The sequence below is a fragment of the Hippoglossus hippoglossus genome, chromosome 13 (assembly GCF_009819705.1).
Source record: "Hippoglossus hippoglossus isolate fHipHip1 chromosome 13, fHipHip1.pri, whole genome shotgun sequence".
NCBI classification, from domain to species: Eukaryota; Metazoa; Chordata; class Actinopteri; order Pleuronectiformes; family Pleuronectidae; genus Hippoglossus; species Hippoglossus hippoglossus.
Window position 1 is genome coordinate 9,312,624 of NC_047163.1, and position 25,733 is coordinate 9,338,356.

General features: G+C 42.3%; 1 protein-coding gene across 6 annotated transcripts in view; it reads left to right on the forward strand.

Moving 5' to 3' along the window:
* Positions 1-25,733, forward strand: part of plch1 (phospholipase C, eta 1) — a 61,152-nt gene that overhangs the window by 6,562 nt on the left and 28,857 nt on the right. For 2 of the 6 annotated variants that reach the window (XM_034603879.1, XM_034603878.1), the window contains exons 2-6: positions 1,365-1,466; positions 19,981-20,127; positions 20,941-21,184; positions 21,488-21,617; positions 24,335-24,505. In XM_034603879.1, the coding sequence (XP_034459770.1) occupies positions 1,388-1,466; positions 19,981-20,127; positions 20,941-21,184; positions 21,488-21,617; positions 24,335-24,505 (771 nt within the window). In that variant the 5' untranslated portion in view covers positions 1,365-1,387. Of the gene's footprint in view, positions 1-1,364; positions 1,467-4,693; positions 5,422-11,100; positions 11,478-19,980; positions 20,128-20,940; positions 21,185-21,487; positions 21,618-24,334; positions 24,506-25,733 lie in introns of those variants that run through there. The other 4 variants (XM_034603875.1, XM_034603881.1, XM_034603880.1 and 1 more) reach the window with 3 other exon arrangements.

Genomic DNA, 25,733 nt, shown 5'->3' on the forward strand with positions numbered 1-25,733 from the left:
GCTCGGATTGGTAGAGCGGGATGTCCAACATTCTTTAGGTTGGTAGTTTGATCCCTGGCTCCTTGTGTCTACATGTTGAAGTGCCGTTGGGCAAGACACTGAACCCCAAGTCAAACCTGATGTGCAGGGAATCATCTTGCGTGGCACCTCCATTGCTCCATCAGCGCATGTGTGTGAAAGAGAAAAAAATTCTGAAGTACTATGTAAACTGCTATGGTAAAAAGCTGCTGTATATCCATCGCCCAAAGGAATAGAAACCTAATATTTCTCATGTAATCTGATTCTGAGATTGTTTTCATTGTAAAACACTAGTAAAATTCCTTCTAAGTACTTTTGGGCTGAGTTCTGTATCATGAACCCTGATTCATCATGAGACTGGTGTCATGTTAACAGATCATGTCTGTCATAGGCACCACACACATCACAGGCTTCTGTGTTATAAAGTGAGTTGGTGCTCTCACCTCAAAGGTACTTGACCCATGAGCTCGGGTTGGACCAGACGGTCACCTTTCCTCACATTAGCCGGCACCAGACACCAATAACTGTCCCAGAGGCTCCGAGTCTGTCCAGATCTATACATCTCCTCTGTGTGTGTGTGTGTGTGAGAGAGACATGGAGAGAGAAAGTTTTTGTAGTCGGAAACAGTAAATCACACGGAGACCGACGAGCAACAGGTGGGGAAACACTAGACGGGGAAACTGGCTGTCAGGGAGGCAGGAATGAAAAGTGATCAGGAGGAAGTGGTGGAAAATTGGGAATCCGGGAATAATGGCGAGGAGAATCAGAGAAGATAAATGGGAAACACATGTTGTGGAGAAAAAGATGAAGAAATTCAAAGAGGACAAAAAGGTTGACAAGGAGAAGTGGCTGGATAGATGGGATCAGACAGGAAAGAGGTCACTTTCATTCATTTAATTCATTAGAGGTTGAATTTTGGTCTTGTATTGCAGATCTAGCACATCTGGGATACTTAAGTCACAATCTGTGATGTTTGTAATTTAAAATCCTCCTTGACTTTAACTTTTTTAAGTAACTCTTAAAATATATTTAGCATAATTTGTCCAGCAAAATGTGTCCTTTTTATTTATAAAAAAAATATATAGTATAAATCTTTAATCAGTCCTGAAATATTGTCTCAAATTTAATTAAAGTCAATGGTGAGAAAATGTTTTCCATGAGTAACACATTTAATAGTTTAATTAAATGAAGGCAGAAAATGGTCTATGAAAAAACGTCCCAACTTTTTATCTTATAACCTTTTCATGTCATTTATGAGTTGGCTCCTATATATATGCATATACGTGTGCACTGTTATAGTATGCTATGTAAACGTTGTACAATTCTCTCCTCTCTCTTGGGTCCAGCTGTTTGCCGTCCACCTCTCAACATGAGCTCCTGGGTGGTGAACAGAAAAGGAGAGCCACAATACCGACGGCACTTCCTCACAGACAACAGCATCTTCCATGGTAAGTGTCAGACACACACACACACAACACACAAACAACACAAACACACACACACACACACACTGGAATAATGCTGTATACAGGACAGAAGATAATGCTGCACTTTCTCATACAGATAACTGTATGTCATGGGAATGAACAGTAGAGGGAGCCTCATCTCCACTAATGTTCCTGAAGGCAAACAGCACAACAGCTACTGTGTTCAATGAAACGTGATTATTGTTAATTGTTAAACACAAATCATTGTGTCACACCAGTGAAAACCCTCATTAGAAATTCATTAAAGGTGGATGCTGTGTCTTTAGTAAGTGTAAATACAAGACATCTTTTTTATAGGCAGGCTGCATCACATGACATGAATTGCTATTCATACACATTAGTGCTGATACAGTGGAGCCGAACATGTACAAGTTAAAAAAGAGAAGGGTGTGCTTGTATGTTTGCATCAACTGAAGTACCCTGACACATAATGCATCTACATACCAGTTTATGCCTGTGAGTTATATCAAATTCACTATTTGATAAACCGCAGCAAATCGTGCATTTTCCCCTTTCATCTTCCTTAAAGCTGAATTCAGATACAGTTTGTTGCAGCATCGTATGGATCTTGGTTTATGGGTTTCGAGGCGATGAGGCTGCACACTGACAAATCTTTGAAGGAGCTATCTGCCTCTGTGGCCGTCACACCTACAGCACACAGACCACTTAAAGCAACAACCTGACTAAGTACAGCCTGATCCCACATCCCACCCCTGCAGCAGCTTGACTGATTCAGCCCCCTTCCGTGGATGATGAATTGACCCGATTGATGCAGAGAGTAAACACAAGTGTGTGTCTGTTTCCCCCTCTGTCATTCTTAGAAAATAAGGATATTATTCTATTTATGGGGATTTCACCCATTTTCTACCTTTTTCTAAATGCATTTTCAAGCCAAACGTTCTTTTCTTCCACAGTCTATGGTCAATTGATGTCATTTAAGTGGCGATCGTGAAGATTTCGGTTGAGCCAGACAATAATGACAATAATCAGATTTTATGCTGCATGAGTCTGCATACAGCAGAGTAAAGTGAAAGTAGTTGCTGAGAAGTTGGAGGTGTGGAGCCTGTCGCCTGCAGCTCTTTATCTCACAGCTCACTGTGGCTGCTCCTTCCTGTCCGTAACTCTCTGGAGCATTTCAAAAATGATCCACTGTCAAGAAAAGGCAAACTAGAATAGCTCTCAGTAGAGCACATATCTCCACCTTCAGTCACCTTAAATTCAATAAAGCTTATAAAGACCTTTTCAATTTATATGTACAGCAACTTAATGCAGCAGTTTTTCCAGAATCATGAATTTTTTAGCAGAAAAAGAAAAACACTGCTGTGGGTCTGACTCAGTTCAAAACGGTTTTACTGCAGATTTTCGGTGATAACAATATACACAGTCTTGGTTCAGTTACTGCAGCACATGGAAACTAAGTCTCATCACAAAAGAAAGTAAAAGATTGAAAGATTCAGCACAACAAATCAAAACACGTAGCCCTGACAGAGAAGAGCACGATGTGACAGCGAATGCAGGCTCCTATAAATCATTGGATCAAATTATGAATGTTTGAGTAACAGAAGTTGTTGCTCTAATGTGATTGGGGATCTCACTGCAGATTATTGTTTATGAAAATAAACTTATCTCTGACCATATTATGTTGTTAAGATGGGACTGGAAGAAGTGCAAAGGCTGTTGAGCTAATGTTGTGTTTGTGTTGTGTTTTTGGAGTAAAGCAGTGAGTGCTGGGTGTGTGTTATTGTTTTGGATCTGAGAAAAAGGAAACAGAAGGCTAAATTATTTGTATAGCTGCAGTGGTGAGTCCAGGAGGAAAGTTTGTAATGAATCTTCTGAGCTCTGTTGTATACACTCGATATTGGTTTATTGATTCCTTTTGTAGTGAGGGAACCAAAAAGAAGACTGTACGAAATAGTTGAGAGGATGAACATGCAAGTGAAAACAATGGGTGAGATATGATCTGATCCTACATTTACAGTTTCTGGTTGAGCTCATTATGAAAATGATTTGAATACAGGACGATAATATAACACTACAATATATAAATATTGCAATACTTTCATTACTAGGTCATAAGCTCAATCACCAATTACCTCATTTGGCAATTAATAGCGACTTAACACACATTTATAACCAAAAATCTCTGAGATCACCACTTTCAAAGGAAAAGCCTATTTATTATGTCGCGGAAATACATTTTCATGAAGTTCCATTAAAGTGAGCTCACAGAGGATCTGTCTGCCCCTTCTAATCCATTTCTAGCAAGATAACATATTCTGATGCTAATCTATATCCTAATGTTGTTATGCTCGAGCTGTCGTGAAGTTTTATCCCAAAAGGATAAAGGGAAAGAAGAAGATAACAAATTGTCTGGGAGCAAACTATCAGTTTCTGATTCGCTGATCTCTGCCTGTGTTCGTTGCTTCACGTCTCCAACAGTTTGCCCTTTCTTGTCAGTCAGAACCATTTTGAAAACACAAGTCTTTCCTCGATTATTTTCCACATGGCTTTGCTCCACTCTGCCTCTTTCCTTTCCTCCAGTTGTTTCTATTTTCTCTCTTTCCTCCAGTTGTTTCCAGTCTGTTGTGAATGACAGAGTGGCTCATGGTTTATATTTGGCCAAGGTACATAAATCAGTGTGAGAGGTTGAAGGTGGGTGAGGGTCTGTGTCTGGGATCAGGCAGATGTGGATGAAGAGAGATTTACACTTAAATCAAAGTGACTATTCACTGGGAAGCTTCAGGTACACACACACACACACACACACACACACACACACACACACACACACACACACACACACACACACACACACACACACACACACACACACACAAACACAGACACTGATGGTTATTCTGGTGTTCAGACATGTAATTTTGCTTCTCCAGGCAGCACTAATCGATTTGGTGACCTCTGCCTCCAAGTGTTTGTGTATGTGTGAGTGTATGTGTGCGTACGTGCGTGTCTGCTCGGTCACTCCATAATTGTCTCCAGCAGATTAAATGACTTTAATGTGGACCAATGATCATGCGTAATCTGCGAGCGTCGGTGTAACCAAACTTTCATTAGGGGAGTGACTCAATTAGGACAAAACATAATTTGTAAGAAAAAGAACTATAGATTATTATATAACTTGTTTCTCTTAGGAACAATTGTGAGGCTATAAATACTGAGGGATACACTCACACGGAGAGAGGGAGAGACCGAGAGCGTAAAGTGGGTCATAGAAGGAGGCATCCCTGCGCAATGGTGCCTTTCCCCCACCTCAGGATACACTCAGATGAACAGCAATCCAAAATCAGACCCACATACAGATGTGGCACATGCTCAGTTTGCTGGGGGATCCAAACCGTCGCCAAACAGCTGCACCAGACTGTCGGGTAAAAGCTGGTGAAATATCCAAATGGCCAACTCTGCGGGTTAAGCCACCTCTCCGCGCGCTATCATCCACCCTCGCTCATTTCCCTCCGCCGGTCTTAAGCTCTTGCTTATTAACAACCACTCTCCCTCGGTCCATCGAGCGTGAGAGAAATCAGCTTATAGTTTCCCCACATGTGTTGCGTCTGGTGAGAGGACAGGATGAGCGCGCCGAGCCTGTGGATGTGAGGGGGTCTTGGTGGGTTTTTTGATTCCACTCCGCAGCCTTCACTGTCAGGGAGGCAGGTGCCGAGGAGCAGTTCGTCTCCGCGTTAGTTTTTTTGGACATAAGAAAAGTGACACTTGAGCACGATGGCACGCTTCGTGTGAACGTCCAATCATCATGGAGAAATGGACTATTCGGGCTTGTATGATGGCATTTGAACCGCCACGAAAACAATGATGTCTAAAGCGCATGGATGGATCGTGTGAGACCAACAGTTCCAGTCCTAAATGGCAGAACTTGAAGTTTGCAGGAATCTCAGTTTGGAGAAGGGTAAGTGATGGTTTTCAAGCTTCTGCTCGTTTCATTATTTCATTTTTCCTTCCTGCATGTCTCGTCTGGAGAGGAATATTCTGTGTGGTGCACGCATTCCTGTAGATGCCAACACCAGCCTTTCATTGTACACAAGGCTCAAGCTCATGCGTAATTTTCCCTTTGCGCTTATTGTTGTGGGGAAATTGAATCACCCACGCTGCTGAAAACACTTCAGAAATGAATCTTAATGGAGGGTTGTCAATCTGAATTAGCAATAATCACTGTTTATCGAAATAATGGGCACAAAACGTCAGGATTAATTACATAACATTTATGTGGATTTGTATGTGGATGACACATTTTGTCAGTTTTTATGAGAGTGTTTCATGATGAGCAGCTGGAGCAGGGAGAAACTGGCCCTGCTGCTGAAAAAGCCCCTTTGTACTGGTCACCAGGGGGTAGAGGAGCCTCCTAATGTGTTGATTTGACAGGACTCAGCCCCTCAGTCCTTATAGCACATAGGTACACGCTGTTTTGGCACATCCTTGAAAATTCTGCCTCTTCTGCAGTGTTCTGGGAAACCTAACCATCCCTGAGATGTTTATGGCTTTTGTCACTGCAGCAGCTTGGTGAGAAGATGCCCGAGAGACTGAAAGAGCGAATAGCATTGCCACAGCTCAGTAACAGAGGTGGACTGGATTGTCGTTGGCATCAGCAGGAATGGGAGATTCTTGATCCCAGGCAGGACATGTTGAGCACCACACAATCTGACAGAGCTTTGGGTCGAGCTTTGATGGCAAAATTGAAGCCCTGGCTGTCCCTGGGCTATTAAAGCGACCCCCTTTGCTCTGTGCCGCACGCTGTCAAAAAACACGGTGCATCCCTGGCACTTGAAAAGCAGGATGTGTCAAGCTGTCAGTCTTCACCCCTGCAGCGCCCGGGTTTGTGTGTTTCTCTCTCTGGGAGCGTTTGGGTGCAAAGAGGAGGGCCCCAGAAAGCCTCATTGGAGGCTATAGGGGGGGCTATACGTCTTTATTCATTTTGTCAACACTTGCGATCGGACAGGTTGCATGGCACCAGGAGCACTCACTGAGAGAGAAAGAGAGGGGAAATGTTGGAGAGAGTGAGGTGAGGAGGAGCATGCATGGCTGCTAATCTCCTCCACATGGAGGGAATGGCTTTTCCATGTAAAATGCATTTTTCCACATGTCTCTCCTGTATTGATGATGGTGAATCTCAGTACGCTCTCTCTGTCTCATAACCCCCGTATCTGCCTCCTCCTTACTGTTGCTCTAGGGCAGAGAATCAGTGAACAGACAACAGGGGAGAGAACACATACTTATCCGCTCAGCTGTTTTTTTCTATACTATTTCTTCTACATTATTTTCAATCCTTAACCTCGCTTGTCCTCTTGAGTGTCTGAAGAAAAATCTGTGTCTAATCTATTATTGTGCCCACTTGCTCCGGAGGCACCACCATTTGCATTTACATAGAATTTCACCTATGACAAATTACTGTATGTGCTTGCATGTTGACTCAGCTGCCAGTACATCACATTAGTTCTTGCGTTAAGCATGAAGATGAGAGTTTTAACATCAGCTTATAAAACCTTTCGGGATTCTTTAGGCTGCCGTTGTTGCAAAGCTGCTGCTGGGTAGAGTGCAAGTGTATTTAGCACAATGTTTACCTGCGCCTATGCAAATTATCCATAACTCTTGCCTTTTATTTAATTTCTCTCCACCCACTTATCAGATAATAAGCTGTAGAAGCTCAGGAAAAGTGGGTTGCACTTTTTCTGGAGTTTTCCCGACAGAACATAGAGGAGTAGCGCCATGGGTACAGCATCCAGAAGGTATGACATGACGTATGAATAAGGCTTCGGAAATCACATTTTTATGTTCACAGCATAAAATGCTTTTAAATCCCGTCTTTTTAAGTCGACATCTTCTCTGGTGTCTTCCCTGTGTTCTCTTTTTCCTTATTTTTGCATCTATTGCGTGTTTGAAACTGATTTTTGCAGACATTTTCCTGCTGTATTCTCACATGGGTTCACTCGGATATTTTACGGATATTTTACCAGGGACGTGGCAGGAAAAGTTCTGAAAAATGTATTCTGCATCTGACTTGGACATTTGTGTTCTCACATGCAGCCTCTCCTGAACATTTTCAAGAAAATGTCCAGAGTTCAGTGCATGTCTGAAAGCAGCTTTATTGACATCGATGAAGTCTTCCGTGTCTTGAAATCAAGCGTTGAGCTGGCAAGCGCAGTTTACGGCTTCCCTCTCACATTTCCTGTGAAGCAGCTGAGATCAGACAGTTTGCGTGGCAGTCTGGTTCTGTTGCCAAAGATACTGTATCTCAATCTACTCACAGCCATCCAGCCCTGGGAGGAAGAAAGAAGAAGCTTGAACATTGCAGGAGCAGTCGACATCAACCAATACAGAAATGTACACATACGCCCACACACACACATGCACACGCACACGCTCTGGCTACACTTGCCCCCTTTGATGTTGGAGCTGAACTCCCACACTCGGGGAGCCCCCTGTAGCATCGTCGCTGAATGCATTATAATGCTGCCGTTGTCGTGTGCTTATTTCTATTCCGGGGCCGCTCTACACTCTGCATCCCTGGGGGACCTGAGAACCCATTTGTAGCACTGGTGACTCGAGTGCTGCCTTGAGCGCTCTTAATTAGTCTTAGTGAGATAAGAGTGTGTTTTTTCGCTCTTTTCGCTCATCGTTTCCCAGTGTTTCCCCGACCTTTTATGTCGCTAATAAGTCGGTATACCAAAATATATTTTGACTTCTTCCGCATGTTTTTGTGTAATTAGTTTACTCTAAAAGGTGTTTCTATTTGAATTCAATCCCCTTTGGTGCCAATTGTGAAGACTCCTGTAGACGGTAGAAGCGTTGGAGCTGTGAGGAAATACCAACAAAGATAAATGAACACTTTCCTGATCATGGGATTGTTGTTGTTTTGCTAATGTCAGTGTCATCAAGTTATTGCCATTATATCAGACGATAGCCATTTTACAGAAAACCTTATAAAATGATGGAAAATCCCCTTAAAACATTTTTTTTACTGGTCAATTGGGTCTACCATAAAAAATTGGAAATTCCAAAGGTGGAAAAAAAAGGTGGAAATCCCGAATCTCTTTGCTGGTTGTGTGGTTCAGTTCAAAGATTTCTAATTATAGTTCATAGTTCTGACAGTTTTCTCCCCTGAACTAAGCTAAGCTAAGCTAACGGTGCTGTAAGTGAATGCGTCACCATTCAACGGCACTTTAGTACGTGCTGCTGTAAGTGAACATATCACAAGTCGCACTGCACGATATTCAGCATAGATTCTGACTGTCCTCAGTTCAGTGGTATATTGCTCATCTAAGCTGCTACTTTCAGTTCAGTGCAAATATCTATACAAGCTCTGCACTTAAGGTTCATGGCTCAGCAGTCTATTATTTATGGTTCTCAGTTACCAGTGAGAAGCTCCACTGCTAAAAGCGACTGATCAGTTCACCTTAAAAATTCTTACATAAACCAAACACCCCCCCCGTAGAATTACCTATTTTTACTTTTTCCTTAAAATCCTACTCTTGTGGCAAATAACGACTATTGTCCGTCAGAAGTTTGCTGATGTAGCGTGAGGTTGATGATCCTTTATCAAACCTTTATCCCAGAGGAGGCATGGTTTCTTTTTTTGAATCAGTCATTTTAAACACTGATAAACAATGTTGTCCATTGAAACAGTCTCCGTGCAACAGTAATAAATCCATCTGCCAGCAGCTCTTAAGCTCGACAGGTTTTGACGATGACAGGAGATATTTTGCATGTATGCCTTGTTGCACTGGGGCTGTGGGCTCCTTCCATTGTGCGTCTGCAGGTTATCTCTGCTCTCATGCAGGTTTCCTTTGTGTTTCTAACCGATAACCCACATCAGGCAGATTAGAGACCACAGCTGTCCCACAGGTATGAATGTGAGGTCTATCTGTGTTAGTCCTGACTCACAATGGATCCAGGCTGTTTACCTGCTGCCCACCTAATGCATGCTGGGAAAGGCTCCAAGCCTCAGTGAAAAATTAATAAATGTAATTTTGTGTTATTTGTTCATTGCAATCGTCACTTTGTCAGCATCACAGCGGTTGAGCAGGTGATGGGGTTTTGACTTTGTCCAGGCTCAGGATTATGACTGTCACCAGATATACTGACGACATTCGCCCCCCCTCGGTGCAGCCTGATTTCCCCACTCATTTATCCAGAAACCATCACTGGTCACAGAGCTGTGCGCCTGATTAATTTAATTTAATAAGCTGTTGAGTGTCCTGAGATGAACAGTCAGACAGGGTGGAGAATGAATGACATAAATCAAAATCCAAGAATATATTTAAGAAGATACAAAGGGATAACAGGGTTCTACCATCATTGATTTACACTTTTCCTTGATGGTGTGTTCAGGTGCTCGGGATTGAAAAAGTTTTTTGTCTGGCAGAAATGTCTGGGTCATTGTTCCTGAAATGGATGTTTAGACAATGTGACATGCGGAAATTATTTTCTTATGCTGACACTTAGATCTCGTGAACACAAACTATGGAGTCTAGTGAGGTGGGATAGCAATTCGACAATGGACTGATATTTCAGGACCTAAAATGAGGATGGAAAGAAGAGAAAACACTGCTCCATGGTCTGAATGACATCCATCCATCCATCCACTATGGGTTTTCCATCAAAGTAAATCTTTTGTCCCAATTGGACTCAGTCAACTCGAAGCTGTGAGACAGTCTGGTCTCCGGAGGATTTGCGTCAGCATCTTCTCCTGCCCTTAACATTGCATCGTTAGCCATTTTGAGCGGCGGCACTTACTGCTACCCAGCCACCGGCATAGGTAGCTCATTAACTTTGTTTCTGGTGTGCAATGAATCCAGGGACAGGTTGACCTGAAAATGATCAATGCATTGGATCCTTCGATGCTCAGGAATGGAAGGAAGCAAGTTCTCTGCCTTATCTGAAGGGGCCTTTTAAATAGGACAGCCTAGTTGAAATGCAATTGGTCTTCAAATACAGCCTCCGAATGATGGGAGCCCTCAATTAGGACACCGCTGTAGTCTTCCTTTTATGCTTTTGTGATTCCCTTAAAGAATGTGGGCTTCCTGATAAGGTTTTCAGGACATGAAAGTTGAACGTGGGTAAAGAGGAGTTCACCCTGCCTGGAAAAGCCTCGTGTGAAATAGAAAATCCTTTAGTACAAGATGGACAGATGTGCTGTTGGTGACTCTTCCTGAAGCACACACACACACACACACACACAGACACACCCAATCCATTAAACGTTACTTTGGGTAGTGCATTATCATGAATGTTATGTCATCATTCTTATCCCCACATCCCACTGGCTGATCCTGGGACCCCAGCTGATGCAGAGGCACACATCTGCTACACCCTCTTAGCCTGCTCTTCTTAATCACTCCATAAGCTACACCACAAACAATGCTGTAGCAGTTTGGTGCTGAATCTACATCTATGCATCAGGGTAGCGTGTTGGCCGCACAGACAGACACAGCTGAGAGACCTGCAAACATCAGAGAGAGGTAGACGGGAAGAGCGGGTGGTGGGGGTGCAGAACAGCTGACCAGGAGAAAGGTGGAAACATGTGAGATTTTAGAGAGAGAGAAAACTGTCAGATGAAGGTGCTGCCACAGATCAGAGCACAGCAGAGAGGATGGTTCGCTTGTTGTTTGGAGTGTGGAAGCTCACAGTCTGACGCAAATCCGGAGAGTCCGACAAGTCTGATCTGAGGAAAACCCAACGCGTTTTTTTTCAGCGCTTGGAGCTACAGAATGTGCTGCATACTGGGACTGAGCTGAGGTGGACTTATTTTTTTCGTGTAGAAAATGGAGGAAATATGTTCTTCACTCTTTGGTCCAGCTGCTTTATCTGCTCACAAAGTACGAACCACCTTTATTGCTGGTCCAGCTGAGAAATACACCGTGTTGACTGTAGCGACTCTGCTGGCGCGTAATGTCTTCCACATTGGTGGCACCGTGGCCGTGCCACAAAAATGCAGACTTACACAAATTGGTAAGTCAGAGTCTTTGTGTGTGTGAACGAGTCTATAAAGTGTCTCACAGAAGGAAACATGTAACTGTAACATGTATCTATCACGTATAAGTGCTTTTTTTTTGTGATCTGTTTTGCTAAAGTTGGCAAATTCTCTGCAAAAAACTCTTCTTAAATATATTTTAACAATTTGTCTTCCATTGATCAAACGTGTGCATGAGGAAAAACATATTGCATATTGAACATATCTCCTGCTGCTGCTATTTATAGCAGTGGAAAAGAGCAGAAGCTCATGTTTATGTATCAGAATATCCCCAGGCTGATCGAATTGCTCACTTTCTGTGACCATAACTTTGAACCTGCAGAAAGCTTGTCTTAATGAGCTGATGCTTATTACATGCAAGAGAAGATTTGTCTTGTTTGTGTGTTGATTTCTGAGCGCCTTCCCACTTGTCGTAACCATAATCATGTGTAAATGTCATTCATTTTGTCCTGTGGACACTCAGTGAACCACAGCCGAATCACATTTTCATTAAACTTCAGCACACAAAACAAACCTGCGGGTCACGAGGGCTAAACAGGGGAAACAGAGCATTATGTGAAAAAATTAGGGCGCCTCTCCTCCGTTCAGTTTTATTTTGGTTTGATTCCTGCCCCTGTTGTGTTTCATCAACAGTAGAACTGGCTGGGATAGTTCAGGTGCTGGTGCCTTATGTCACATGAATAGTGCATGAAAGATCAGGCAGATGCCGCTGAATATGAATTTATGTAGTAATGAATAGATTAAGATAAGTCTTTGGACTGTGGTCTATTCCAGTCATCACCGCCTGACCGAATCTCACCAGAGATCTCACACAGAGCTCTCACTTAGCTCTCACTAATTAAATCCTCATAGAAATGAGGCAACAGGGACGGCCAAGGGGAATCTCATGTCATATTGAGATTTAAAATGACAGTTAAAATTGAAAATGATAAACTGATGATAATGTGATGCCAGGTGCTTTGTGTTGTGTGTTTGCAGTCCTGACCTAATCCGTATTGTCTGGATCTAAGTGAGGTCGGGCTTTGTTCATCAGGTTATCACAGAGGCCTTTCTTTCACCAGCTCCATTAAAATATGTTTGAATTAGAGCCGCTGTGGCTAGACAAAGCTTTGATCTGTCCTCTCTGCTCTGGGCCGACAGAGGTGATGAGTTTTTACTTGTGCACACTCGTGTATGCACACAAGCACAAATGCTGCCAAGTAAACGCACACACAGACGTCAAATGGGAGTCAGATGTAAAAAAAAAAAAAAGATGCTTCACATATTTCTTTTTATTCTCGCAGCTAGCTGAAAATCACATCTTTTTACACTTGGGTGGACTTGTCGTCTGTGGGCGTCTTTGCAAGGAGAAATCGCAGGTGCACAGATGCCACGGCCACAGACAGCAAAGCATGAAGATTGGTACCTGGGGATAACTGGCATATAAATGTCAGGTTAGCACTGAAAAGAATTGTTAAAAAAAACTGTAAATTTTCATTCTCGTGCTCAGACGGTCTGAGCAGTAATGCTTGAGGGAGAATGGGACAAGATACGGGAGCTGAGATGTGAAGGGCGCTTCCACCATCACCGGTCCTCTGAGAGACACTCATATTAGTTTTCATCTTTGATTACGAGGCAGCTCCACTCTAGGTGGCAGATATTCACCCTCCTTCCTCTTCTCTTGGGGTCGTCTGCTTTGTAATCTTCCGTTTAACTAGGAGAGAGGTTTGACTCTTAATGGTCCTTATCATGCTGATGGAGAGTAAATCGTCTGGAGAACGCCTGCAGATATGTCAAGGAGTAATAGGGATAGACAGTAGGGTTGCGTACTGAACTCTTTTAAGGGTACCAAACGAATTACGTCGGTACAACCTTGCACTGATTCGTGTTAAATTGATTGTTAAGAGAGAAAGTTAAATCATAAATGATAAACGGCGCAGCCATCTTGGATTTTGAAGTCGGGTAGGTGAGGTTCCTCCGACTTTCCGAGTTGAAATTCCATCTCATAGTTGCATTACAGTTGCAACTTGGGGCAATGGGGGAGAATAGTGATAATACTTAGATCAACGGCTTGACCGACATTGACTTCAGGTAATTAATTAGCCAGTTGGAAAAGTTATGGCTTCACTGTTGGTTAGCTTATACTTTGTTAGCATTTTTACTAACATGAGTGGAGCAACTAGCTGCATCAAAGTTCTTTTACAACTTCTTCTTCCCTCGGTTAACTAGCAGATCGCAAACAACTTTAATGTACATACTGTACCTATTTTTTCAATACGCATTTTACTGCGCAACGTGAAATGAGATTTTCTGGTATTACAGAGAGAGCAAAGTACCGAAAAAACGTACCATTGGGTATCGATGCCCTATTCCAGGTATTTGTACTGCGGTTGAATTGAAATGTAAACTGTACTTAACTCTAATAGACAGGGAAATGCAAGGAGAAGCATGTGTGTGAGCTTATTTTTAGTTGCGTTTCGACATGAAGAAACCGAGACACTGAAACCTGTACATGTCAGTTCTCCTCAGAGAGCTGCCTGGTGTTCGATGTCGAGCTGGATAAAAAAAGAGACAGACTTCTTCCGTATTCCCTTTTATCTTTTTCTTGTGAAATGTGTGACTGACTGAAAAAACACACTTTTACATACTTATACTCAAAGGGAATAGTTGGGAGAATGGGCATGCATGGAAAACTAACATTGATTCACTTTGAGCCTGATTTATGATCTTACATATCAGAGCTAGACTGTCATTAGATGTTTTTCTCGCCTAAATCATGGATTTTGTAGGGAGGGATCGAAGACCCAGAAGAACATGCCTGTTCAGCAGAGCAGAGGCTGTGGGTTTGATCAATACTAAAGCAAACCCATATTTGACAGTTACCCCCACTGAATCCCATCGTTAAAGGGATAGTTGAGTGAAAAATCTAAATTCACTCATCATCTACTCACCACTATGCCGATGGAGGGGTGGGTGAAGAGTTTGAGTCCACAAAACACTTCTGGAGTCTCAGGGCCAAACTTTGTTGCAGCCGAATCAGATACATTTGATGTCACCGGCGACTTATACTTCAGACGTAATAAAACAACAGAAAAAACACAAGATGCCTCCATACTGCTCGTGTGGTGTCATCCAAGTGTCTGCAAGCCCCGACATTTATACTCGACTTGAAACGGCGTCATGTATTTAGTCTAAATGTCCTCTGATATCTTCCTACGAGGTGCGTTCATGGACCCTCGGACACATCGACTTGTGGCTCGACCGCTAGCTTATATGAATATGAACGTCTGGGCTTGCGGACACTTGGATGACATGATTTTCATTGACCTATCAATTTAATGACTGAATGAATTCCAGAAGTGGCTTTGTGAGATGAATAATGTAACACAACCTATTTTCCCATTTCTCATTAATTATTTTCCCCTCCCAGTCTCTCTGTGTCTTCAGTGTCACATATTATACACTATAAAGTACCAGCTTATTCATTAGAGCACATATGAGTTTGTATTAATCTCTACAATGTGCTACATATTCAAAACACTTCAAATAACTCAATATAGAATATAGATGTAGCATTTAATCTGTATTAGTGTTGTAGTTCCTCTGGGTATAAGACTTGAGTCTAATCTGTTCTATGGTTTATTAGATAATAAACTGGTAGGAAACCGTAGTGCCACACAGGAAACTTAAGTGTTTTGTTTGTGTATATATGTGTGTCTATGTAGGTACAATAATATAATGTATTAATTTACCATTTTCTTCCTGATTCATCTTCATATACAATAACCTGAGAAAACCCCTGTGTCTTTTGTCTAAATTCATCAAGTAACACGGTCCTTTGCAAATTTTGATCGTCTTCTCAGGATGACGCTGTTCTGACAGGTCATCACAATCAATATTTAGATATTGATAGTGGATCAAATAATGATGACTAATCTCCAGCTCCATGGATCCTTTTAGTCATTTATTTAAACTCATTGTTTTGATTTCATGGCTGCAATTTATCAGGTTTCTTTCACTGCTCTTATCGACCTAAAGTCCAGCCACAAAAGGCAGCTGTTGGTAGCTGGTGCACTTACAGCTCCAAGATGGCAGACAGACAAAGTTGGTGAATATCTGGCGAACGTGGGTCATTTAGCAGTTACAGAACCAGATATTTCCCTCAGAGGATGATGGGGGAACAGAACCTAAAAAGGGTGAATACTGGGCTTGAATTCATCAGGTGGACAGAAACACAATGATAGTCCCTCCGAGGCGATTTTGAAAAAAATAAATGAATACTTTGTGCCTCTCATGTCAGATGGTCACATTTGTAATCCTTTGTACTTTACATAACTTCAAGCATAGAAGCTGTGCTATGCTATAAAAGATGACCTTTGCATTCCATTAAAACGAAACTAGCCAACCGTCCATCCATTATCTACACCGCTTATCTTTGAGGGTCACGGGTAAGAGGCAGGGTGCATCCCGGACAGGTTGCAGGGCCGATAGAGACAAATAACCATCAACCATTCACATTAACAATTTAGAGTCCCCAGTTAACCTCAGCTGCATGTCCTGCACAATGTTACAGTGTCAGCTCTCAGCAAGATGGTTCCTGGTTTACAGTACCAGTTTGGCTTGGGTCTGTCTGTGTGGAATTGCATGTTTTCCCTGAGTTGGCATGGGTTTTCACTGGAGACTCTAAATTCTTGACCATAGGTTGCTTGTCTCTATATGCTGGCCATGTGAATCGCCATGGCAACCTGTCCAGGGTATACCCCGCCTTTTGCTCAGTGTTGGCTGGGGTTGGCTCCAGCCTCCCACCGACCCTCAAAGGATAAGCATTATAGATAATGGATGGATGGATGTCTTTGGACTGTGGGAGGAAGATGGAAAAAGCTCATGCAGACACATGGAGAACATACAACACACCCTATAAGAACCTTCTTGTTGTGGGGCAAAGTGCCAACCGCTGGACCACCATGCCACCAAACTAACTTAGAAACTAAAGTAGTCTAATCTTACCAGACTGTATTTGTCATTCACTTTTATCCCAGACTTGCTGGAAACAACAATTTGCACAACCTTTGAACAGACTTTAGTTTTTTACCTGGACCATGAGCGGATGTGTCTCTGGTGGAGACCTCACTAAACCAACAGTGAAATGTGTTAGAAGGGAATATCCCGTAGGAATCAGAACCCAAGTTCACTGCTTTAGTCGTTTGGCTGCTCGTTTCTCTCCCCACATACTCCATTGTGTTGTCAACCCAGCAGGCTGTGGGACCATTACTGCATTCATGATTTGTCATGCACCTTGGGGGACTGCAGGGCTCAGATTCATGTGCTCAAGCCTGTGTGTGTGTGTGTGTGTGTGTGTGTGTGTGTGTGTGTGTGTGTGTGTGTGTGTGTGTGTGTGTGTGTGTGTGTGTGTGTGTGTGTGTGTGTGTCTGTGTGTGTGAGCATCTTCGACTTGAGAAATATCGAAAATTAAATTTGTGTCATTGCTTAGCTTGTCCCCAGGACAGAGAGCCTGTTAACAAGTGCTCTATACTCAGCACGTGTTCTTAAGTACTTAAACATGGGTTTTGAATGCAGGAGAGATTTGACTTTATTTGACTTTGAAGATAATCACCCTGTCATCACAGAATATAATTTATTTTTCATTTTGTGTGCGAATGCCTGCATCTTGTGCGCACTTCTCTGCATCCTTGTAAGGTTAGAAAGGTTTTGTCATTTTCCAAGGTTACAGTTTGAAGATGTAAAATGTGAAGACCTTGAATCTGTCCATCCTTGTTTTTTAACAGGGTCTTCAATTTGTCCAAATCTACTAAGAGGTTCAAAACCTTCTATTTACAGTTATTGAGGCCACAGAGGTTCTGCTGTAGAAATGCTTTTATACCTTTACCTTGATTGGTGCCTCATTGCCTTTTTATTGTGAAAGTCTACAGAGACTTTCTCGGATTTTGTTGATTAAATGTTATTGTTTGTTAGTTTTTTCTTAAACTTTGTCCAATCAGTTAAATTTGCCATTGGTGGACTCTGACTGTAAACAGGCTTATGTATCTGGTTGTAGTGTCCACACAAGGGTCCTTATTTCCAAGGACCCTAAGAAGTGCAGTGTTTTGGATGACTAGCTCTTGAGACCCTAACCCCACCATTTTTCATTTTTAAGTCTCAAACTTTCAGTACAGATTATTGTAGCTCCACAAATTTTCGTACGTGCATGTGTCTCTTAGAGATTTGGTCCATTTGAAGACAGTCTGTCCTTTGGTCTGGAAAACTCAGCTCCAGCCTTTTATGGTGACAAACATTTGACAACTGAAGCTCCTTCAAGTATATTCCTCAACTCTTAGAATCTCCAGTAAAGCAGACGCCTCTGTACTGAGGCACTTTCTCACGTCACATTAACCTTCAGTACATTGAATCTTGTGTGGCGGCTTCTCCACTGTTACCGAGGAGTATTTTATCACGCCAAAATGATTGATAACAATTTGTTTTATTAGCCTGTGAATATGAGAATATTATTTTACAATGCAACCTTGTGTGTTTCTCTTTGAGACAGAAGTGATTTTGCTCTCTACTTCTACTTCACAATCTTTACATTTACAAAGAGACATAAATTCCACTCTCTTAACAAGACATCGGGGGGAGAATAGCTTCAAATATTAAAACATTGTTCTGTGGCCACACATCTAAATACATCATAGCCGTGGGTGCACCGAAGGGATTTTATTAACTGCATATTACCTTTTCATTATCACAGTTGTGTTTTTTTTAAGGTAGATTATGGGCTATATGTGCATACTGGGACATGTAAAAATAGACATATTGCATGAAAGCTCATGCTCAGCCACACACACACACACACACACACACACACACACACACACACACACACACACACACACACACACACACACACACACTCAGGCAGGCATGCACACACTCCACTAATGAGGATGGAAATCTCACTGTCTGTATCCCTGCCACCAGCTGTCGTGAAAAGTAAAAAGTTTGAAGTTTTGTCTTTTATGCTTTTCTGATGCTGGACAGTAGCAGGCAGCCAAGCAATCAAACACACAGTCACTTCTCAGCATCATCGCAGTCCCTCTGTTCTTATCTTCACTCCACTGTTATTATCCCTCTCCACCCATTCTAATGCTCAATTCAAGTGTCTTTAACTGAACCTTCAACTCCAGATGACTGCCAGAGATGGAGTTTTCTCTTCCCGGTATATGGTGCACATACATATTGTATACTGCGGTGCAACGTATTGCGGAGACAGACAGGGAACTGTCATCAGCTTGTGCTCAGTGTGAGAATGTTACAGTGAACACGCAACCAGCATGCGGGTGTGTCGTGACTCGTGTTGGAGCTGATGGCGCAGAGACTTTCAGAAATGCATCACTATGTAAAACTAATATAACACGATAGGAGCTGGTACCAGCACCACGCTACCCGACATTAAATTTGGTTCGATGCAGCCTGTTCAAAAAGAGACATATTGTGCTCATATTTGTATATCATAATTTTTATTTGGGTTATTACCTGAAAATGTTCGGAAAATACACATTGCTGCAGCTCCTCTTTTCAGCCTCTTTCTGAATCACTTGGTTTGAGCTCCTGTCTCTTTAAGTCCCCCCCGATAAAATGCAGTCTCTGACAATCGCTGTTGTGATTGGTCAACCGCTTCCAGTGTATGTGAGAAATATCGGTCTCTGCTATCGATTTACCCGACTAGACTAGCCCCATGCGTGCATTATGCAAATGTGGTCCATCTTGACATCACATGACATCACGATTCTGCAGAAGTATCAGCCGGAGTGAGCAGCTCCCTTCGTGGCTGATGGTGGCCTTTTTACTTTGCAGACCTTTTCCATACAAAAAACTTTATCAGACACTTCAGAAAGAAAGAAACACTCTTATAAGTCACCCAAACTTCTCTAACTGTTCTAACTAAAGATAAAATAGTTCCAATGTATGCTGTAGTGAGGTCTGTTAACGATCCAGTGATGCAGGGATTAAAGAAACGTTTTTTTACGTAGAATTTTTAAAACAGATATCAATTCTATTTTTGTTGTTATGTTGGAGAACCTTGTTGCAAGTTTATAATCTTTCGGTATGTTCTGTTGAAGCAGCCCTCGGTAAGTTTCCACCTGCCTCAGCAGCATGATGCAGAAATGTTCTTCCCTCAGGCCCTGTTGGCCTCCTGTGAAACTCCGAACAGAGAGTCACACATTAGCTACGTCTCTGTGAGATCCCTCTCTTCCTTCTCTCAGCTGCTTCCAGGAGCAGATCAGCGGACGACAGAGAAGCAGCCCTGTGTGTTCACACAGTGGCGTCTCTGTTGCAGCTTGGACTCTGACCCACATCAGCCGCTGCCTGCTCCGCTAACTGAACGACTCCGTGACACTTTGCCGTACCTCTTCCTGAGAGAGGACGAACAAAGTCAGACACCTGTTCCCTTTGTTTCTTAATATAGTGCTCCTCTGACCCCAGTGTTTGTGTTTTCGTCTGCAGTGGAGCGATGCATGAGTGTGATGCAGTCCGGGACACAGATGGTGAAGCTGAAGGCAGGATCGAAAGGGCTGGTGAGACTCTTCTACCTGGATGAGCATCGGTCCTGCATCCGCTGGAAGCCCTCACGCAAGAGTGAGAAGGCCAAGAGTGAGTAAATACACTCACGCACACACATGCAAACACTACACAGAAGTGTGACTCCTATTTCTAGTTAGTGATGAGCATATAAATACACTATTTTGCAATTCGTTTCAGGTTTGTCTTATAACTGGAAAAATCCAGTACAATGCATACTTAAATTTTCTTGTTAAAATTATAAGATGTGACTTGCAGCAGTGACTGATATTTATTTATTGAGGAGACCTCCATAGCCTGCAGTGAAACTGGGACATGAACACATACAATACATTGTTTTTAACATTTAAAAATCGTGCTTTTTTATGCCTCCTCTGTGCCGGTGTAAGCCAGGAGGCATGTTTTCAGGTTGTCTGTCCGTCTGTTCCCTTGTGAACATGATGTCTCAAGAATGCCTAGAGGGACTTTCTTGAAATTTTGGTACAAATGCTCAGTTGGACTCAAAGATAAACAGATATGATTTTCGTGGTCAAAGGTCAAGGTTGCTGTGACCTCAAAATCCCCCTTTTTAACTTGTAAACAGGTTATCTTAAAAAAAAGAGAATCCTTTCGAGTTCACTGATCAGATTTGGGAGGTCAAAGGTCATGGTGGCCTGATACGCGTGGTTTTGACCTCTGGAGCATGATATCTCAAGTTCTTCTAATTTCGTCAATTGGAGTACCTTACAGAGGTATACTTGTATTTGTTTGTATCATTGAAGTCTATATGGGATTTCTTACCAATAAGAACCATTTCACTTCTTAAAACAGAGATTGTTAATGCGGCCCTCACGTGTATTTCATTTTTAGGCATTTTAACAAATTCCCTCTTCCTCTCTTCATCAGTCACCATCGATTCACTGTACAAAGTGACAGAGGGCGGTCAATCAGACATCTTCCATCGGCATGCGGACAGCAGCTTTGACCCGGCCTGCTGCTTCACAGTGTACCATGGCAACCACATGGAGTCCCTCGACTTGGTGACGTCCAATGCAGAAGAAGCCAGAACCTGGATAACGGGCCTCGGCTACCTGATGGCTGGGATCAGTGATGAGGACTCGCTGGCCAAACGGCAGCGGACACACAACCAATATCCTTTTAGGGAAAGAGTCACATACACATCACTGTTAACATGTGTCCAGGAAGGAAAACAAGTTTGTGCTTATGCAATTTTTACTGAGGGATTCTTTTATAAACATTTTCCAAAGAAAGATTTCCTCCTCCTCGCAACGCTGCTCCTGAAATATTTGTTTTTATTTGTCTGGAGTCAGAGGTGTTTGTGCATTCATAGTGCATTCAATGATTTGTGATGAGTCATAAGAAGAACAGTGCTCATAGAATAAAGCCACATATCCTAATATACCCAGTTTTCCTTAACGTGTGAGTCTGTGACGTGGATGAAGCAGACATTTGAGGAGGCGGACAAAAACGGAGACGGCCTCCTGAACATCGAGGAGATCTACCAACTTCTGCACAAGCTGAATGTCAATCTTCCTCGCAGGAAGGTCAAGCAGATGTTTCAGGTCAGTCTGAAGATAATAGTGTGGTACCCATACGTACGTGTGTATCTAACATGTAGTATATGCTCTTACACTCGTTTTGGAGGCCTCATTATATGAAAATCAGGAAGGTAGAAACATTTAAATATCAAACCACCTAAATCAAAAAGGAGGTTTGAGTCCATTTGAACACAGAAAGTTCCTCACGTATAAATATTTTAAAATCGCAGAAGTCACATTACCATTTCATTTTTTACTTTTATGTGCATTTACGTAATTCGGATAAATGTGCGAGAAATATTTCATATGTTCAGAAGCGAAAGAAACACTTTTAGAGGAAAAGTATGAAGTAGATTCAGGACGGGGCTTCTTAAATTTTTTAAAACAGAAGTCACATCGAGTAATGTCAGAAATCCACTCTTTGGCTTTTTAAAATTGAGTTATGGTGTTCAGGGACACTGAAGTGCAGTGTCAGAGACCAAAATACATTTCATAATGCACATTGTTACAGAGTTTGAAAAACTGATTTATTTGGGAAGGTACTTATTCCAACAGACAGTGTTTTTATTTGTGTTTCAATGTGTTAAATGTGTTAAATTGGACTCGGGGAAGTCTGCCAAGTTTGCAGATGTTGAGAGAACGTCCAGAAGCAGATGTGTGTGGGTTTAACAAACTGGCAGAAAAAATGTAGACTTATGAATAGACACACACACACACACACACACACACACACACACACACACACACACACACACACACACACACACACACACACACACACGTCAGCACCATTAGAGCAGCCAGGCAGCAGACACAACCAAAGGGATTAAGATTAAGGCAAGAAAAACAAGGCAGAGAAAACAATGACAAAGTGTTGTATATACACTGGGGACTATGAGCAGTGGCCAGCAGGTGTGTGCACAGGCGACAGTAGGGGTCAACTAGTGGACAGGTGAGGAATAGCATGAATGAAATGACAGGAGAGGTCATTGGTGTTTCATGAACAAAGGAGCTGTTGTTTTATTTTATAGATGATGAAACGTTTGAAACTGAGATAAAATAGATTGGGTTATCAACATCGCAGAAATGGGTAACTACCAAAATTCAGATTAGTGCAAGAAAGTATGTGAGGTTGCAAATCTCAATGCCCAATTTAAATCAGTGAAAAGAGCAGACAAACTAAATGACAGAAATCCCTCATGTGAAATAATTAAACATTTTAATTTAGGATACTTAAAGGGTAAAAGGCTGATTGACAGAAAATGTTTTCGGGGCCATTAAACTTCTAAATGAGTCTCGTGACAATCAATTTACAAGAGTGAATCCTTTCTTCAGCTCAGAGTGACATTTTCATACAGTATTCACTTTTATGAAATTTACTGATATGATAAAAAATATCCAAACAAAGCTTTCCCTCAAGCCTCTTCAACATCACTGTTAAATTGGAGTCGATACAGGGAATCTGAAAGTTTGTATCCGTTCATAATGGACCAAACTCTAATTTTACACTGTAAATCACTTCATCCTCTGACTTTAGATGACATGTAACAATTCATTAATTTATCCCATTCCATTCAAGCAGTGGTACGGACCAGCGCATGCCACCTGAGCAGCTTTTGCCGTTGTCTAGAATACCCAGAGTACTTTGTTTTCTATCCATGCATTTCTGATGTAGTCCATCACGGTGATTTATCCGACTGGTTGTGTGTAGATTCTGTCTGTGATCGAGTCCCCGATGCCCACGGCGAGCTCATTACGGGAGTGTGATGGAGGCATTAGCTGGTATTATTAGATTTGGTGTGGAGTCGAATGGGCCCCTGTGAGATACGGGTAATGTGAGTGGCCGAATCCCGGCGCGCGGGCGGAGTGAATTGTCGGGGTAGAATGAGCCGTGAGACACATGGAGCGACACACGAGGTTAGGAAAAGGAAAAATAGGTTTTGGAGAGGTAATGTGTTTGTGTCATGAAAGCTGGAGCGCCGTGCATGTTTGCTGGTGTGAAGTACGACATGACGGAGATGGAGAGAGAAAGAAAAAGATGAGTTTGCTCCCCTGACAAGACAAGAATATAATTTCTAATTTTAAACCATGATCAATAGAGTGTGAGGTTTAATATCAGCTTATGGCTACAGTAAATATTGATTTTACACCTTATGGTACCCTGATAATCAGACTGAGTTATCATTATGCTTCAATTCAATCATGTTGGCTGATTTCTCTAGAGTAGAGATGGTTTTTATTCTGACCTAAGGCAAATGTATTATGATGTATATTACATGATGTGTCCATCCCAACATCATTTGTGGACACAAACACTCCGGCAGTAGTTGCGAGGAGCAATTCACTAAATATTTTTCACATTTATTAAAATGTACCTCGATTTAAGAGTCGTTTTTTCAGTCTACTTAAAACTACTTGTGCAGCCATATTGAACCCATAGATTGTATTTAAAGATGGACGACATGGGTGATTTCCAAAAGTGAAGCCAAACTGTCTCGATCGCTCCCTAGTGGCTGGCTGCGGTATAGGTCATAAACCCTGCCTCATCCATGTTAGTGAAAAGTACACATCAAATGATTAAGATGTTTTTTTCTTACCACACTGATAGGTCTCTATAATACAAAAGGGTTGTTTCAGATGAGGACTGTGTGAATCAAACACATAATAAGCACCCTGGCCTAGTCTCCTTCTTGTAGATTTGGACTAATAGCTCAAGACGTAACACTTCCTCACCCTCACAGGAAGCCGACACAGACGACCAGCAGGGCTCGCTGACGTACGAGGAGTTCTCCGTCTTCTACAAGATGATGTCTCTGAGACGGGACCTGTTCCTGCTGATGATGGCGTACAGCGACAGGAAGGACCACCTGACACCGGAGGAGCTGGCGAACTTCCTGCGCAACGAGCAGAAGGTGAGAGGTCACGCCGGTCATGCACGGTCTCGTGTTAGAGGCAATGAAATGTTCCGTCAGTGATGTTAAAGCTGACACGTATTTATGGCAAAGTTCCTGCTCTTGAATCATCCATTAATATCCAGCCACAGAAAAGAGATATTTCTTTTCCCCACCTCCTTAGTCTAATGTAACTCTGTCTGTCTCAGCTGTCTGCCCAAAGGAGTCTGCTCCAGTAGACGAGTCTATCAGGCCTAAAATTGTTTTTTTCCCCTCTGTGTCTTTTCATTGTGTGTCTGACACATTTTTGCCCTTTTACATTGCAGTGGTGTCATTTTTAATTATGCTGTATTTCTCATCTCCAGGCTGCAGTTATACAGTTCACTGAATGAGCTGCTTAACACAGTTGTCAATTAATTTAGCACCAACACAAATGTATTGTAGAAAGATGATACCATTCTGACTGCATTTGGCATTTAGACTGTATTTAGTTATTAACTACAGTTCAAAGGATCTAATCCAGGTCATTACATATTCTCTCATAGTAATATTCTCTCATCTCAATCATTGAAAGGTTAACAAGGTCATTTTACAAACAAGTCTTAAAAGTCTTGAACAGGAAATCACTGCCTTATCATCAGTATTATAAGTAGATGCAATATGTTGTAAATTTGAGTATTTAATCTGTCATTCACCTATTCATCTGGTGTTCATAATAACTCGCAATACTGCAACGCTACTGCGGGACAATTTTTATTGTAAGAATGGTGAGAACTAGTGGTGCACCGATGTATCGGCCGTATATCGGTAGCGGCCGATATTCGCCTCGTTTACTGCTATCGGCGTATCGGTAATAAACTTGACTTTCACCGATAACATTGGCCGATATTCATTGGTATGTTTTCTGCAGCCTGCCAATCTGGCATCCAGATTATGGTACACTGACGCCGGGTTTACACCGGGCGCTGAAGCGCCGCGCCGCGCAGCGCAGCGCCAAGGAAAGCCAGGCGCCTCCCATCCCCCCCCCCCCTGTTAAACCTTTGTGCGGTTCACATGGGCTGCGATGCGCCGCGCCGCGCCAGCGCCCTTCACCGATGGTTTCGGCGTGCGAGCGAGCGTATCGCGCCAGGAAACAGACTGAAAAATGATTTTAAACGATATAAATGACATATTTGATATGATATAAATGATCAAATATGCATCCCATACTTTGTATTCCCCTTCTGTTGTCCTGGAGTTTTAATTTTCC